We start from the raw sequence: 15038 nt of genomic DNA on the forward strand, positions 1-15038 counted from the left end.
TTGGCATTTCTACTTCTAGAAATGTAAAAGATATATGAAGTGAACTTTTAACTTTAAGATTTTGAGAAAGGGCTTTGAAGTTCCTAAGGCAGAGTTCTAACTTGGGTCCAGGTGGTTTTCTTTTTGTTTGTTTCTTGTTTGTCACTGATGGGGCTCTAACCCATGGCTTCTATACAGTAGGCAAGCACTCCACTCTAGACCCAAGAGTTCTGTATTTAGTATATAGTCTATATGATAAAACCATTTAAGTAATTTGACCATTATTTATCTTGGCTACTGTGTATCTTTAAAATGTCTTAAATTTTAAAAACAATAGTTTTTCAAGGCAGAATATATAACATTTTAGCATTAAAAATGTATTCGTGTCCCTGGATACAGAATAAACAAATCAGCTACCACCATTTATCTCTGCCTAATTTGCAGAATTCTGTTATTTTGTTACTATGTTACATTTATAGTATTATATCCTTATGTAGGAACCATCTTAATAGGAAATAAGCTCATAACAATGTGTTAATAATATTCTTGATTTATTTACTGTTCTTATAACAAAGCAAATCTTCTGAAGTTGCATTTAATTATAGCAGATTTATTTAAACTATTAATATGATGGTATTGTGGTTAGTCTAAACTTTAGATCTCAATGTAATACTGAAATATTATGATATAGGTAGTGAAATACTGGCCAGAGATTTCATCCAGCCATGGCTTCTTGGTTTGGCGTTATCTTTTAAGAAGAGATGATGTTGAACCTGCTCCTTGGACCTCAGAAGGAATAGAACGCTCAAGGAGACTGTGTCTTCGACTGCAGGTTAGATCTCTTGGTCTGCACTGATCATGTGTTACGAGAATGTACAGCCATCTCTGGGCCTTTAACACTGTACACATAGCAATTGTCCGTAGACTGTGAGAGGTAAAGAGTATATAAAGATGCAGAAGAAAACGAGACAAAAGGTGGCCTCTTGGGTATCATGCTACTATGTGACTATGCTGGGAAAAAGCTGGACTTGTCAGAGAAAAGCAGAATATATATATTTCTTGCTTTTGAAGTTTTTTAAATTCTTCTCTCATACATTACGTCTCGACCACAGTTTCCCCTCCTTTCATTCCTCCCACCCCCCCCCCCCCTCCACACACACACATTCCCTCTTCCCTAGATCCACTCCTCCTCCGTTTTTTTCTTTAAAAAAAATAGAAAAAAAAAAAAAAAGAGCAAGCTTCCCAGGGATGTCAACCAAACATGTCATAAAAAAAATTACAATACGGCTAGGCAGGGCAAGTCACTAAGAAGAAAAGGGTCCCAATAACAGGCAAGAGTCAGAGACACCCCCACTCCCACTGTTAGGAGTCCCACAAGAACACCAAACTACACAATCATAATTTTTATGCAGAGGACCTAGCTCTGACCCATACAAGCTCCCTGATTGTCAGTTCAGACTCTGAGCCCCTAGAACCCTGTTTAGTTGATTCTGTGGCCCGTGTTCATGTGGTGTCTTTGACCCCTCTGGCTCCTACAGTCTTCTGTGGGGTTCCCCTGGCTCCGCCTAGTGTTTGGTTGTATGTCTCTGCATCTCTCCCAATTAGTTGCTGGATGATGCCTCTCTGATGACAATTGGGCTAGGCACCAATCCAAGAGTATAACAGAATATCATTAAGAATCATTTCACTGCCTTTTTATTTTTTTGCCAGTTGTGCTTGGCTTCTGCTTCCTGGCTCTACAGGCAGTGTCATATGTGGGCTCCCTCTTGTAGCATGGGCCTCAAGTTGGACAAGTCATTGGTTGGCTACTCCCACAAGTTCTGTACCACCATTACCCCAATACGTCTTACAGGCAGGACAGATTGTGGGTCAAGGTTTTGTGGCTGTCTTGATGTCCAAGTCCCACTGCTGAGAGCCATGCCTGGTTATAGAAGGTGACCAGTTTGGGTTCAGTAGCTCCCATTACTAGGAGACTTCACTGGGGTCACTCTCAGATTCCAGGGAGTTTTCATTGCACTAGGTTTCTGCATTGCCCCCCAGTTCCAGTCATCTCTCTCCTCCACCCCCCCCCACCACCTGAACTTTCCTGTTCCCATCCCTACCCACCCCCAGTCCACCCACAAAAATCTATTTCCCCTTCCCAGGAAGATCCATGCATCTCCCCCCCTCCCCTTGAGCCCTCCTTGTTACTTAGACTCTCTGGGTCTGTGGATTGTAGTATGAATATCCTTTATTTAATAGCTAATGTCTGCTTATGAATACGTACCATGTTTGTCTTTCTGGATCTGTGTTACTTCTTTCAAGATAATATTTTTTTTCTGTTTCCATCCATTTGCCTGTGAACTTCATGATGCTGTTGTTTTTAACACCTGAGTAATACTTCATTGTTTAAATGTACCACATTTTCTTTATCCATTCTTTGGTTGAGGGACAAAGTTGTTCTCTAGTTTCTGGCTATTATGAATAAAGCTTCTATGAACATAGTTGAGCAAGTGTTCTTGTAGTGGAGCATCCTTTGGGTATATGCCCAAGAGTGGTATAGCTGGGTCTTGAGATAGATCGATTGCCAATTTTCTGAGGAACTACCATTTCGATATCCATAATGGCTGTACAAGTTTGCACTCCCACCAGCAATGGAGAAGTGTTCTCCTCACATCCTTGCCAGAATGAGTTGTCACTTGTGTTTTTGATCTTAGCCATTCTAACAGGTGTAAGATAGAACCTCAAAGTAGTTTTGATTTGCATTTCCCTGGTGGCTAAGGATGTTGAATGCTTCTTTGTTTCTCAGCCGTTTGAGATTCCTCTGTTGCGAGTTCTCTGATTAGATCTGTATCCCATTTTTTAATTGGACTTTTTGTTAGTTGATATCTAGTTTCTTGAGTTCTTTATGTATTTTGGAGATCAGCCCTCTGTCAGATATGGGTTGATGAAGATCTTTTCCCATTCTGTAAGCTGCTGCTTTGTCCTATTGGCAGTGTCCTTTGTCTAACAGAAGCTTTTCAGTTTCATGAGTTCCCATTTATTAATTGTTCATCTTAGTGCCTGTGCTGTCTCAGTATTCTGTTTGGGAAGTTGTCTCCTGTGCCAGTATGTTCAAAGCGTTTCCCCACTTTAGATTCAGTGTGTCTGGTTTTACATTGAGGGCTTTGATCCACTTGGACTTGCATTTTATGCAGGATGATAGATGTGGATCTATTTGCGTTCTTTTACATACTGGCATGCAGTTAGACCAGCACCATTTGTTGAAGGTGCTTTCTTTATTCCACTGTGTATTTCTGGCTTTTTGTTTTCTTTAAAAATCAGGTGTCCATAGGTGTTTAGATTTACATCTGGGTCTTTGATTTGAGTCCATTGATCCACCTGTCTGGTTTTATGCCAGTGCCATGTGGTTTGTATTACTATAGATCTGCAGAATAGCTTGAAATATGGATGTTTATTGTACAGGATTGTTTCAGCTAGCCTGGTGTTTTGTTTTTCCATATGAAGTTGAATATTGTTCTTTCAAGGTCTGTAAAAAATTGTGTTGGAATTTTGATGGGGATTGTGTTGAATCTGTAGATGAAAAGCAAAGTATTTTTAGTTCTGTTTGGCACTTGAAGTATTTTTTGGTAGGAAGGTAGAGTTATGTCTCACAGGAATGCTTTGCTTTTTACCCTCTTGCTCTCCTCATTCCTTCTCTCTGCCCAGCAAATCTGCATTCCTGCCCTGCTACCACTTGAGGTCGTTCTTTTCTCCCTTAGCACATTCTCTGATGTGAGTCCATAACAGGAGGGTGTGGATGTGGATGATGGGAGCTGCATTCCCCTAAACCATCTGTGTGTGCTGGACTTTGCTCCTGACTCTATCTTCAGGGTGGGGTTTAAATCATCTCTCATTGTCCCTGTCTCTGTTCTTCTCATGAAATCAGCCAGCATTGTTCTTTCCCTTGGCGCTGCCCACTCTGCGTTTGGAGGCTGGACTGGCCAGTGTCTGAGCACCCATGCAAGTGAATGTGTGTCTTTGAGTGCAAGTCTGTTTCTGTTTTTCTTGTCTTTTTAAACTCCTGGAAATGATTCCTTAGATGAGACCCGTCAGCTATTACAATAACTAAAATAATTCGTTCTATGAATTTTTTTAATTTGCCAAAACTATTTTGCAAGGTTTTTTAGATCCCAGTGTTGGTCAAATTGATTAGAGGAACCTGAGTAGAATTACGAAAATATATCTACTATGATGGGTTAATAATAGTGTGTTGAGACCAGAAAAACATTGAACTTTAAACATGGGCATTATCACAAAGTCGTACCTTCCTTTAAAAATAGCTGAAGAGGTAGAATGTATTCGTGTAGTCTAACCTTTAGGTCATAGAAAGTTAATTTAGTTCCATTTGATTTTCTGCAATCTTCCATTCCGTTGTTTTTGGGAGATGAGAAATCTAGCACTCGGTTTTTTGTTTGAGATTGAAGCCACAGCTTTCATCTTGACTATTTGAACATTATTTTTTGTGCTCCATGTTTGATCCCCACTTCATATCTACTTTTTCTTTTTTTTTTTTTTTTAATTTTTCAAGTCACCAACAAAGCCTGTGAAGATTTTCTTCTCTTAGCCCCAAAGATAAGATCATCAAATTAAAAAGCATTGTAACAATGCAAGCTGCAAGGCTTTAAGCAGAATTTGAGATTTCAATTGTCTTTTGCCCTTTGAATTCTTTAAGTGTATATTTGTTTTCTATAAATTAAGTATGGAGAATGTATAGACAATTGCCCCCTCCCCTTTAAAACTTTCCATCAGGATGTGGAGCCTACACCCTGTGAAATTTGAATCAGCATTGTTTTTTTACATCTTTTGTCAGTATCCAGCAGGGTACCCGTCAGATAAGGAGGGGAAGAAGACGAAGGGACAGTCAAAGAAGCAGCCCAATGAAGCCAAGAGGCCGGCTTCCGATGGTAAGTAGCAGTGTAGAGTATGCATGTTAATAACACATTTTCATGAAGAGACAGAGAGAGGCTAAGTTGAGGGTTCACAAACAGCTATAAAAAAAGGATTTTGTTGGGGAGCGTTGTCTGTTTGTTTTTGTTGTTTTCTGAGGGGATTGGTCTCTTTAATAGCATCATAACCATATCAGCAACAGGTAATTATCCTAGACTCAAGAGGATACTGCTTCATGTGCTCAGCTTCCTTCTAAACATCACTGGTATCAGTGAACTTTGGTTACAGTTTCTAAGCAGAACCATGAAAGTCTAATGACATATTTTATAAATAAACCTAGATGAGTGTCCAGGTGCCTCCAAAGTGTTGAAGACATCAGATTCAACAGAAGCAGTAGAGGCCTTCCAACTCAGCCCTCAGCAGCAACGCCTAATCAGAGAAGACTGTCAGAACCAGAAACTATGGGATGAAGTACTGGCATCTCTTGTAGAAGGACCGGTATAAAGTTTTTCTTAAATAATAATATTCTGATATTAAAAATGGAAATAATGATTTTTCTCAAGTCAGTTCAAACTGTACCATATAGTTTTCTAATCCATTTCCTCCACCTTTCAGAACTAACAGGAGTCAATAAATTTAAACACCTGTAAATTTATTTTAAACGTCTAAGATGTTAGTTTTTAATTGTGAACTAATTAACTTACATTGAGGCACTTTTTTGGGGAAGAATTTTCAGTTGTAAAAATCAACTGAATCTAAAACTCAGCAGAAAGATTTTTGCTATAGTTCAGAGATACCTAATAGTGTAAATCTTAAATAGTTTGTATGGTTTTCAAAACTTGTATGTTCAGCTTTGAAGTAAACCAATCGATGTACTTAAATATTTTTCATTCATGATTGGACAGGTGGCTCCGTGGGTAAGAGCTTGTGGTACTCTTGAAGAATACCCAAGTTCAGTTCCTAGCACCAAGGTTGAGCAGCTCACAACCACCTGTAATTCCATCCCTAGGGGGACCATTGCCCTCTTCTGGACTCCTTAGGGCACCTGCCCTCACATGTGCACAGATACCCCACCTCACATACACATACAAATATACACATAATTTTAAATATTTTTAAATATATCTTTTTCTTTTTGATTTTGTAATCATTAAATTTTAAAGGGAACTTGCCTGGTGGTACATGCCTTTAATCTCAGCACTCAGGAGGCAGAGACCTGTGAGTTTGAGGTCAGCCTGGTCTACAAAATATTGAGTTTCAGGACAGCTGGGACTACATAGAAGAGACCCTGTTTCAGAGGCATAGTTTTTTTGTTTTTGTTTTTTTAATAGCCTGAGTATAGCGATTTTGTTCTGTGAAGGGTATTGTATTTTTAGGCAAGGGGCCCAGATATGAAGAGATTGTGAGGTTGGACTCATTTCCCTCGGGCCACACTTAAATACTTCAGCTGTTATTCATGACTTAGGTTAACAGTTAGATTTATTGGGGAAGATACACCTGGCTAGTGGTAGATAACATCAGTGAGCTCTCCAGATAAGGATGGGCATAGGACAAAGTAGCAGATATTATTGATCTGGGAAAAGCCACCTGTAGCTCGAATTCTTATTGGTCTTAATAATAAAAACCCAGAGTCAGATGTTGGGGTAAATGCTGAAAGATCAGAGAAGTAAAGGAGCTAGCCAAAGTCACCTCTAACCTCTGTGATTTCTCAGACCAAAAAGGACTGAGCTCCTGTCTCCTCCTGCCTCATATTCTTCTCTCTGCCCAGCCATTTCACGTCCTGTCTCCACCTCCCTAGTGCTGGGATTAAAGGCATGTGCCACCCAAGTACTGGGATCAAAGGCATGAGATCCCAAATGCTGGCATCAAAGGCAGGAACCTCCACCACTTTGATCTGTTTCTCTTTTAGATTGGATCAATCTTGTGTAGCCCAGGTTGGCCTTGAAATCTGGATCTTCCTGCTTTCTCCTTCCATGTGCCAGAATTAAAGGTGTGTGCCACTACTGCCTGACCTCTGTGGTTAACTAGTAGTTCCACACTCTGATCTCCAGGCAAACTTTATTTGTTAGAGCACAAACAAAATATCACCACAGCCACCTGAGTGAACATGAAAGTGTGGGCATCAGTGTCTTGTTCTTAACTAGATCTGACATGTCTGCATCCAACTGTTACGACCTGACAGCTGGTGATTACTGTGAACATGTAGTGGCATATACTTTTAATGTATCACATTAATGGTTTGTTTATAATTCACTTGACTTTCATAGTCTTATGTTAAAATACCATTTGGTGTCAAGACATCTTTTAAAGTGTAGCATTTGTTGATGTTTTAATTTTAAGAGCTTATAAATTCTGTTCTATTAGTAAAAAGGAGAAATCTTTTTTTTTTTTTTTCTTTTTTGGTTTTTCGAGACAGGGTTTCTCTGTGTAGCTTTGCGCCTTTCCTGGAACTCGCTTTGGAGACCAGGCTGGACTCGAACTCACAGATATCCGCCTCCCTCTGCCTCCCAAGTGCTGGGATTACAGGCGTGTGCCACTGTCGCCTAGCTTAAAAAACGGAGAAATCTTAAAGAATATTATTACTATAAAAACTAAATGGATGACCACTTTTATCACTGTTTGAAAACCACCCTTTTCTAATTTAAAAGATACAAACAAGAAAAGCATGGTGGTACATGTGTTTAATCCCAGCACACAGAGGCAGGCTGATCTCTGAGTTCCAGGCCAGCCTGGGCTAAATAGTGAGACCTTTTCTCTAAAAGAAAGGAAGGAAGGACACACACAGCTAGGGTAAATAGGAACTAATGATGGCTTTTGAAGATGCAGGGCATCATTTGATTATGTTCACACTTGTACTTCACTTTAAATACTATCCCCTAGAAAATACAGGATTTAGAAGTTGAGGCAAAATAATGCACAGCATCTTAGGAAGATAATAGGTCTATTGTAACACTGGACACTAGAGGTATTGCCTAGTGTTGTTGTCGTTTAAAAAATAAAAAATAAAACAAAACATTGTAGCTTATTACAGGGAAAGACTGACCAGCTAATCTGTTTCATTTGCTGAAATCTGCCATGGAGCTTACAGAACCAAAGGACATAGTACTTATTGGCCTTCTGATGAGCTCCCTGTTTTCAGTTGTGTTTAGAGTGCTGGGCAAGTGGTATACCACTGAACTAGCCTTCCGTGTGTCTGTGTCTGTGTCGGTCTGTCTGTCGGTCTGTCTTCGCGTACCTCTGGAGGTCAGAGTATAACTCATAGAAGTTGGTTCTCACCTTATATCATGTGGTTCTCAGTGGTGAGTCTCAAGTTGTTAGCTCGACATGAAGCTCCTTTTCCACTGAGCCATGTAGCTGTTTCAGACTTTCCCATCCATCCCTACTCCTTTAAGGCAATAATAGCTGCTCATGGTAGCACATTCCTGTTACCCCAGTACTCGAGGTAGAAGCTGCAAGTGTGCAGAAAGGAAGACTAGTTTGCAGTCTGCTCTGTGTTAGGAAAGATCTCTCTTGGTTAAGCACAACAGCTAAAATAAAAGAGGAGCAACCAAACCATACTAGTTTCTACCACTAGACTGGAAAGTTTTGAGGGATGTTGATGAAGTTTTTTTCGTTTCTTTCATTTAAGTTAGTTTATCTTAGGAAGTCACTACTTGATTTTCTTAGTAGGAAGCATATTGAAGGTGACAAAGATTTCCTGTCATCATTTAGAATTCATTAGTATGTTTGAGCTATTAATCTTTTCTTCTTTCCTCCTGTTGGACACCACTGTAGAATTTCCTGAAAAAACTGGAACAGTCTTTTATGTGTGTGTGCTGCCAGGAACTGGTGTATCAGCCTGTCACGACCGAGTGTTTTCACAACGTCTGTAAGGTATGTACAGTGCCACTCTCCCCGCCAGTCTGCCAGCACATTAGGTACCACCTGTTTTAGCATATGAACAACAACCATTTTCCCAGGAAGGATAGTATGAGCCTTGATTATTGAGAAAACTTTATTTACATCTTGATGGTAAGTGTAGTTTAAAATTCATAATAACAGTGCTTGCTTCATCAGTACATACACTAAAATTGGAACGATACAGAGAAGATTAGCATGGCCCCTGTGCAAGGATGACATGCAAATTCGTGAAGCGTTCCATATTTTTATTAAGAAATGGGCTATAGAACTAAACAGAATTCTCAACAGAGGAAGCTCAAATGGCTGAAAGACATTCAAAGAATTGCTCAACATCCCTAATTATCTGGGAAATGCAAATCAAAACGACTCTGAGATACCACCTTACACCTGTCAGAATGGCTAAGATCAAAAACACTGAAGACAGCTTATGCTGGAGAGGATGTGGAGCAAGGGGAACTCTCCTCCACTGCTGGTAGGAATGCAAGCATGTACAGCCACTTTGGAAATCAATATGGCGCTTCCTTAGAAAATTGGGAATCCATCTCCCCCAAGACCCAGCTGTAGCACTCTTGGGCATATACCCAAGGAATGCTCAATCATACCACAAGGGCATTTGCTCAGCTATGTTCATATCAACATTGTTTGTAATAGCCAGAACCTAGAAACAACCTAGATGCCTTTCAACTGAAGAATGGATAAAGAAAATTTGGTACATATACACAATGGAGTACTACTCAGCAGAGAAAAGCAATGACATCATGAGGTTTGCAGGCAAATGGATGGATCTAGAAAAAATCATCCTGAATGAGGTAGCCTAGACTCAAAAAGACAAACATGGTATGTACTCACTCATAGGAGGATACTAGATGTAAAACAAAGATGACTAGACTGCTACTCACAACTCCAGGGAGGCTACCTAGAAAACAGGACCCTAGGAAAGACACAGGGATCACCTGATGACAGAGAAATGGATGAGATCTACATGAACAACCTGGACAACAGTGGGAGTAATGAAGGGCAAGGTTTGAGGGAAAGAGAGCTTAGGGGAGCAGGAGATCCCAGCTAGATCAAGAACAGAAAGGGAGAACAAGGAAAAACAGTCCATGATAAATGAAGACCACATGAGAACAGGAATAGGCAGAGTGCTGGAGAGGTCCCCAGAAATCCACAATGATACATCCTCTGTAGACTGCTGGCAATGGTCGAGAGAAAGCCTGAACTGACCTAGTCTGGTGATCAGATGGCCAAACACCCTAACGGTCGTGCTGGAACTCTCATCCAATAACTGATGGAAGTGGATGCAGAGATCCTCAGCCAGGCTCCATGTGGAGCTCCAGGAGTCCAATTGTCTAGAAAGAGGAGGGACTGTTAAGAGTGAATTGTTGAGACCAAGATTGCAAAAAGCACAGGGACAAATAGCCAAACGAATGGAAACACATGAATTATGAACCAAAAGCTGTGGAGCCCCCAATTGGATCAGGCCCTCTGGATAAGTGAGACAGTTGAATAGCTTGAACTGTTTGGGAGGCATCCAGGCAGTGGGACCGGGACCTGTCTTTAGTGCATGAGCTGGCTGTTTGGAACCTTGGGCTTACACAGGGACACTTTGCCCAGCCTGGAAGGAGGGGACTGGACCTGCCTGTACTGAATCCACCAAGTTTAAATGAATCCCCAGGGGTGTCTTGATCCTGGAGGAGCTGGGAATGGAGGGGAGGGGCTGGAGAAAAGGCGGGGGCGGGAAGGGTGAGGACAGGGGAACCCATGGCTGATGTGTAAAATTAAAACACAAATATAATTTAAAAAAATCATAATAACAGTAATTCTCATACATAGAGTTAGAGTATTCTCCTGTGCTTGGGACTGAGGAAGGGTTAAAGTGAAGGATAAAACACCATAGTGCCACCATTCTTTTCTCTGTAATAGTGAGCAGTTGTTTTACACACTGTATTGCAAACTGAAAGAGTATATTTAATAAAAATCCTTTCTGGCAGGATGCTCAGGTGAATTGACTGAGCTGTCAATGCACTTGAGGAAAATCAAGCTTTAGACAAGACAGGATTAGAAGCTTACTGTACCAAGTGTGATTTTTGTGTACTGATCTAACTTCAGAATTTTAGTTTCCTGTGTGAAATGGAAACATTGTCTACATATATATTCATGCCTAACCATATATTAGCAAGCTCTGGATTTAGTAGAACTAAGCATACTTCAGAGGACCATTATGTTTAATGATTTGATAATGTATTTTAATTCTGAGGAGCATCGCCTTAATTTTTCCAGGGTTCTTTCAGGATTAAATCCAGCCTTAAAGGTTAAGGAATCATGCCCACTCTTTAACACTCATTCACTAGGTGAGGAAATGGAAGTGTAAGCTCCTTGAGTCATTTACTTGACATATCAAAGTATGTCTTAGTAAAGCTATGACTGTCGATGGTACGCTGCAGATTCGGGCCTTCAGAACTGGTCATCCTACACCGTGCTCTTGAAATGAGCACTAAGTGTCTAGTTTTTATTAAGAACCTAACTGTTGAGTGATTGTTCATAGATCTGTTGCTGTTTTCTCCCTCTTTCCTTGTTTTCCCCTGTCCCCCTCCTCCCGTCCCCTCCCCTCCCGTCATGTGTATTTTCTTCTGTTTTTACCTTAGGATTGCTTACAGCGCTCCTTTAAGGCCCAGGTTTTTTCCTGCCCTGCTTGCCGGCATGATCTCGGCCAGAATTACATCATGATTCCAAATGAGAAACTACAGACTCTACTCGACCTTTTCTTCCCTGGCTACAGCAAAGGGCGGTGATCTGCGTGCTTCTGTGTCGTTCCTGGTGGCTTTTGGACCGTATCAGTCAAAAATGAGTGGGAAGGGTTAAAGCAAAGCTGGACCACGTCTCTCATCTGGAAGCAGCTGCTCCTCTTTCCCACAGCCATCCTCCTGTGTGTGTAGTAAGAGGCCCATTCTCAACTGTCTTTTAGATTTCAAAAGGTAGTTCTTCTCGTACCAACTCATCTTAATGAATGAAGAGTCAAAGCCTCCACTGTAGTTGATGCCCAGTTTATGATTTATTTTGCAACTACCTCAGGACAGAAAAGATTTATGGGGATTTTAAAAATCATTGACTAATAGTTAAATGAGATTTTAGCTACACACTGCCTCCCAAATATTAGTTGTGCCTGTTTCTTGTAATTTGCTTTTCTAGGAAAGAAGACAGATGAGATTGTTGGAATTAGCGCAGCTTCTGTGATATGCATAATACTTTTTTAATGTGTCTATTTCCATCACAGTGTGTGTTTTACAAGAACAGGTTCACTTTTTAACTCATTTGTGATCTCCATTGTGGTTTTTTCCGGTGTTTTATGCAAATTGACTACTAATGACTAATGAGAACAATATGAATGCATTGTTGCTGCATTAGTGTAAGGTGGTGTGGTTTTGCAGTGACAGAGGTGTCCGAAGCTCTAGCTGTAAGTGTTTATGAGAAGCCACTTCTGTCCTAGTCCGGCCGCTTTTAGTCACTCTTCCCAGTTGTTCCCATCTGCAGACTACGAGGGCTCCGCTGACTTTGGAGAAGATTGAAATTGCTTCACATTGTGATCCTAAATTTTATATTCACTATATTCCTTAAGAGTATTCCTTAATAAATATTTTATGATCAGACAATGGCACATTGAGCTTTACTTGTTTACATTCTTCTGGCTTGTTCTATGGAGTTTTGTAAATCAGTTTTTGGCTTTCATTGTATCTTATTGAAATATTTTACTCTGATTTTGGTATGAAAGCTAGAATGAAGTATGACACAGTAAAGACACCTTTCACCTTTGGCTTATTTGTAAATGGGGATATTTTTCAAAAGAACATGCTGATTGTTCGATGATATGCAACTACTTTTTGAAGATTTTCATTAATTTTTATTTATGGGTATATATGTGTTCTTGCATGACTGTATATACACATAATTTGTGCGTGCATGAAGGTGCCCACAGAGACCAGAAAAGGACATCAAGTCCCCTGGAACTGGAGTAACAGGTGGTTAGGAGCCACCCAATGTGGATGCTGGGAACTGAACAGCATGTGCTCTGCCTTGCTGAGCTGTTGCTCCATCCTTTGGTATATATGCAGCTCTTATCTTGGGTTTTTTTCTTAGTATTTTGAGTGCTACTTCATATTTCAGAAGTGAGACTATTTCAGAAAGTGGGTCAAATACACACAGATGTATACACACATCTATTGTCAACAATTTATTAAACATTTATTATTGAATATTGTTATTTAATATTCAGTATGAATGTTGAAAGTTGTATTATTCACTTGTTTTTTTTTTTTTTTTTTTGAGACAAAGTCTCCCTATGTATCCCTGGCCAACCTGGAACTCACTAAGTAGATCAGGCTAACCTGGAACTCATAGAGATCTGCCTGCCTCTGCCTCCTGCATGCTGGGACTTACATATTTTTATGTTTATTAACATAATCCTTCCAACCATTAAGAGGCAGGTATTATTAAGCCCACACTTGCTTGTGCAATAGACTGGGGTAACTGCAGTCCTAATCTGTACTTGCATCCTGTGTTAGCTCTCACCTCAGGATAAATGGAAAACTAATTTTTGTTTTTTGCTTTACTACATTCAATTCAAAAGTAAAGTTCTGGGAAACACAGTGTCATCATTAGCTGTTAAATTTGCCAATAGAAAGGAGTGATTATTGCATACCCTTTCACATGAGTCGTTAATCAGGATGCCCCACTTGCATGTTGGGGAGTGCATTTTCTCAAGTGAGGTTCCCTCTTCCAAAATGACACTAGCTTGTTGTCCTTTCTATTGGCAAATTGAATAGCCTGTTCGTCTATCTCTTACGGAGAGTCTTTTTCTCACTGTCTTTTGAAATAGCCTCTTTTAATCAATTAAAGCATTTGATAGATTTTTCTGTTTGGGGAAGCTTTAATATTCCTCATAGTTTCTGTGTTGAGAAGCATGTTGACTCTATGATTACCCCCATCCTTTATGCCAGACTTAAAAAGAATGCTTGCATCTGGGCCTGTGGTTGCTCAGAAAGCTGGCATCAGTGTGGGGTAAAACCCTCAGCTGCAGCACCACGGGGGCAGTCTGCCTTTTTCTAAGGATGACTGACCGCTCCTGGCCTCCACATTCCACCCTGTTCTCTAGGAGGTCATGACTTAAGTTGTCACATAGAAGCACCCAGTTTTTTGTTTTTCCCGATGATCTTTCCAAGCACCTTCTACATGCTTCTACTAGTGCAATGAAAGTTCAGCGCACAAGACCGAAGCCGCACTCAAGGTTCTCTTGTGTCTGCTGTGAAAGCATGTGACCTGTTAATGGCACCCAGATGATTTCATGCAGTTCCATTAAAAAGCTCTTTAAATTTGAAGATTGTTTGCTTCCATAGAAAGACATCCCACACCATCCAGGAGCTTTTGCTCAATCCCCTTTCCGCTCCTCACCTCTCACCTGCTCCAGAGCCTCCACTCCCTCCCTTGTCTGCTCAGAACTCTCCTGTTCCTGCCATTGTTTCTGTGTACTTGGTCCAGTGTTTTCTCCTATGTGGACCCACAGCACAGCTTCCCTTCTCTTAGAAAGGGTCCTGGATTGACACACTCCAGTACTTCCAAGCCCAGCCTCTTTGATAGACCTGAGTGGGGATTCCCATCAGTGCTCTTATACCATTGAGTTATATTTATTTTGTTTACTAGAATAAAGCTCTAGATTTTTCCACAAAGGGCAAGAGTTCAGATGAGTCAGCCATGGATCAAGGTGCTTATGATAACACCTGTTCTCTGTTGAATAAGGATCTGTGGGGCATAGGCGATGTCTCAATTGGTAAAGTTCCTAACAAGCAGGCGTGAGGACTTGAGTCCTCTAGAACCAATATAAACGGCCAAGATGGCAGCATGCACCTGTGACCTGGGGAGAGGAGGAAACAGGTGGCTGGCTGGCTAGCCTAACTGAATTGCTGAACTTTAAGATTAGTGAGAAACCATTCCAAAAAATAAAGCTGGAAAACCATAAAGGAAAGATCCATGACATCTTCCTTTGTCCTGTGCACATGCACACACCTACACTCATATCTACAAGTACAAACCGTAAAAGTGATGTAAGAAGCTATGAAAACAGGTCTTTAAGTTATGTGACAGGTTGAATGTACACCAAAGGGCATATAGGGTGGCATTTTATTGGTTGGATATTATTAGTTGATGTAATTGTTATCAATTTCATGTGGATCCTTTGCTACCCAGACGTAACAAATTAA

At 40.5% G+C, this 15038-nt stretch overlaps 1 protein-coding gene and 1 non-coding gene across 2 annotated transcripts in view; both read left to right on the forward strand.

Moving 5' to 3' along the window:
- The window catches only part of Uhrf2 (ubiquitin like with PHD and ring finger domains 2), an 83819-nt gene extending 71380 nt beyond the window's left edge, over positions 1-12439 (forward strand). Inside the window, exons 12-16 of the mRNA XM_036209395.1 lie at positions 671-811; positions 4811-4904; positions 5228-5385; positions 8662-8760; positions 11433-12439. Coding sequence (XP_036065288.1) covers positions 671-811; positions 4811-4904; positions 5228-5385; positions 8662-8760; positions 11433-11579 — 639 coding nt within the window. The 3' untranslated portion in view covers positions 11580-12439. The remainder of the gene's footprint in view (positions 1-670; positions 812-4810; positions 4905-5227; positions 5386-8661; positions 8761-11432) is intronic.
- LOC118576792 lies at positions 8928-9034 on the forward strand. Its single transcript, XR_004944003.1, has one exon. It is a non-coding gene; the product is annotated as a U6 spliceosomal RNA (small nuclear RNA).
- Positions 12440-15038: the final 2599 nt, after the last annotated feature.

Source organism: Onychomys torridus, chromosome 1 (assembly GCF_903995425.1).
Source record: "Onychomys torridus chromosome 1, mOncTor1.1, whole genome shotgun sequence".
In the NCBI taxonomy this organism is placed as follows: Eukaryota; Metazoa; Chordata; class Mammalia; order Rodentia; family Cricetidae; genus Onychomys; species Onychomys torridus.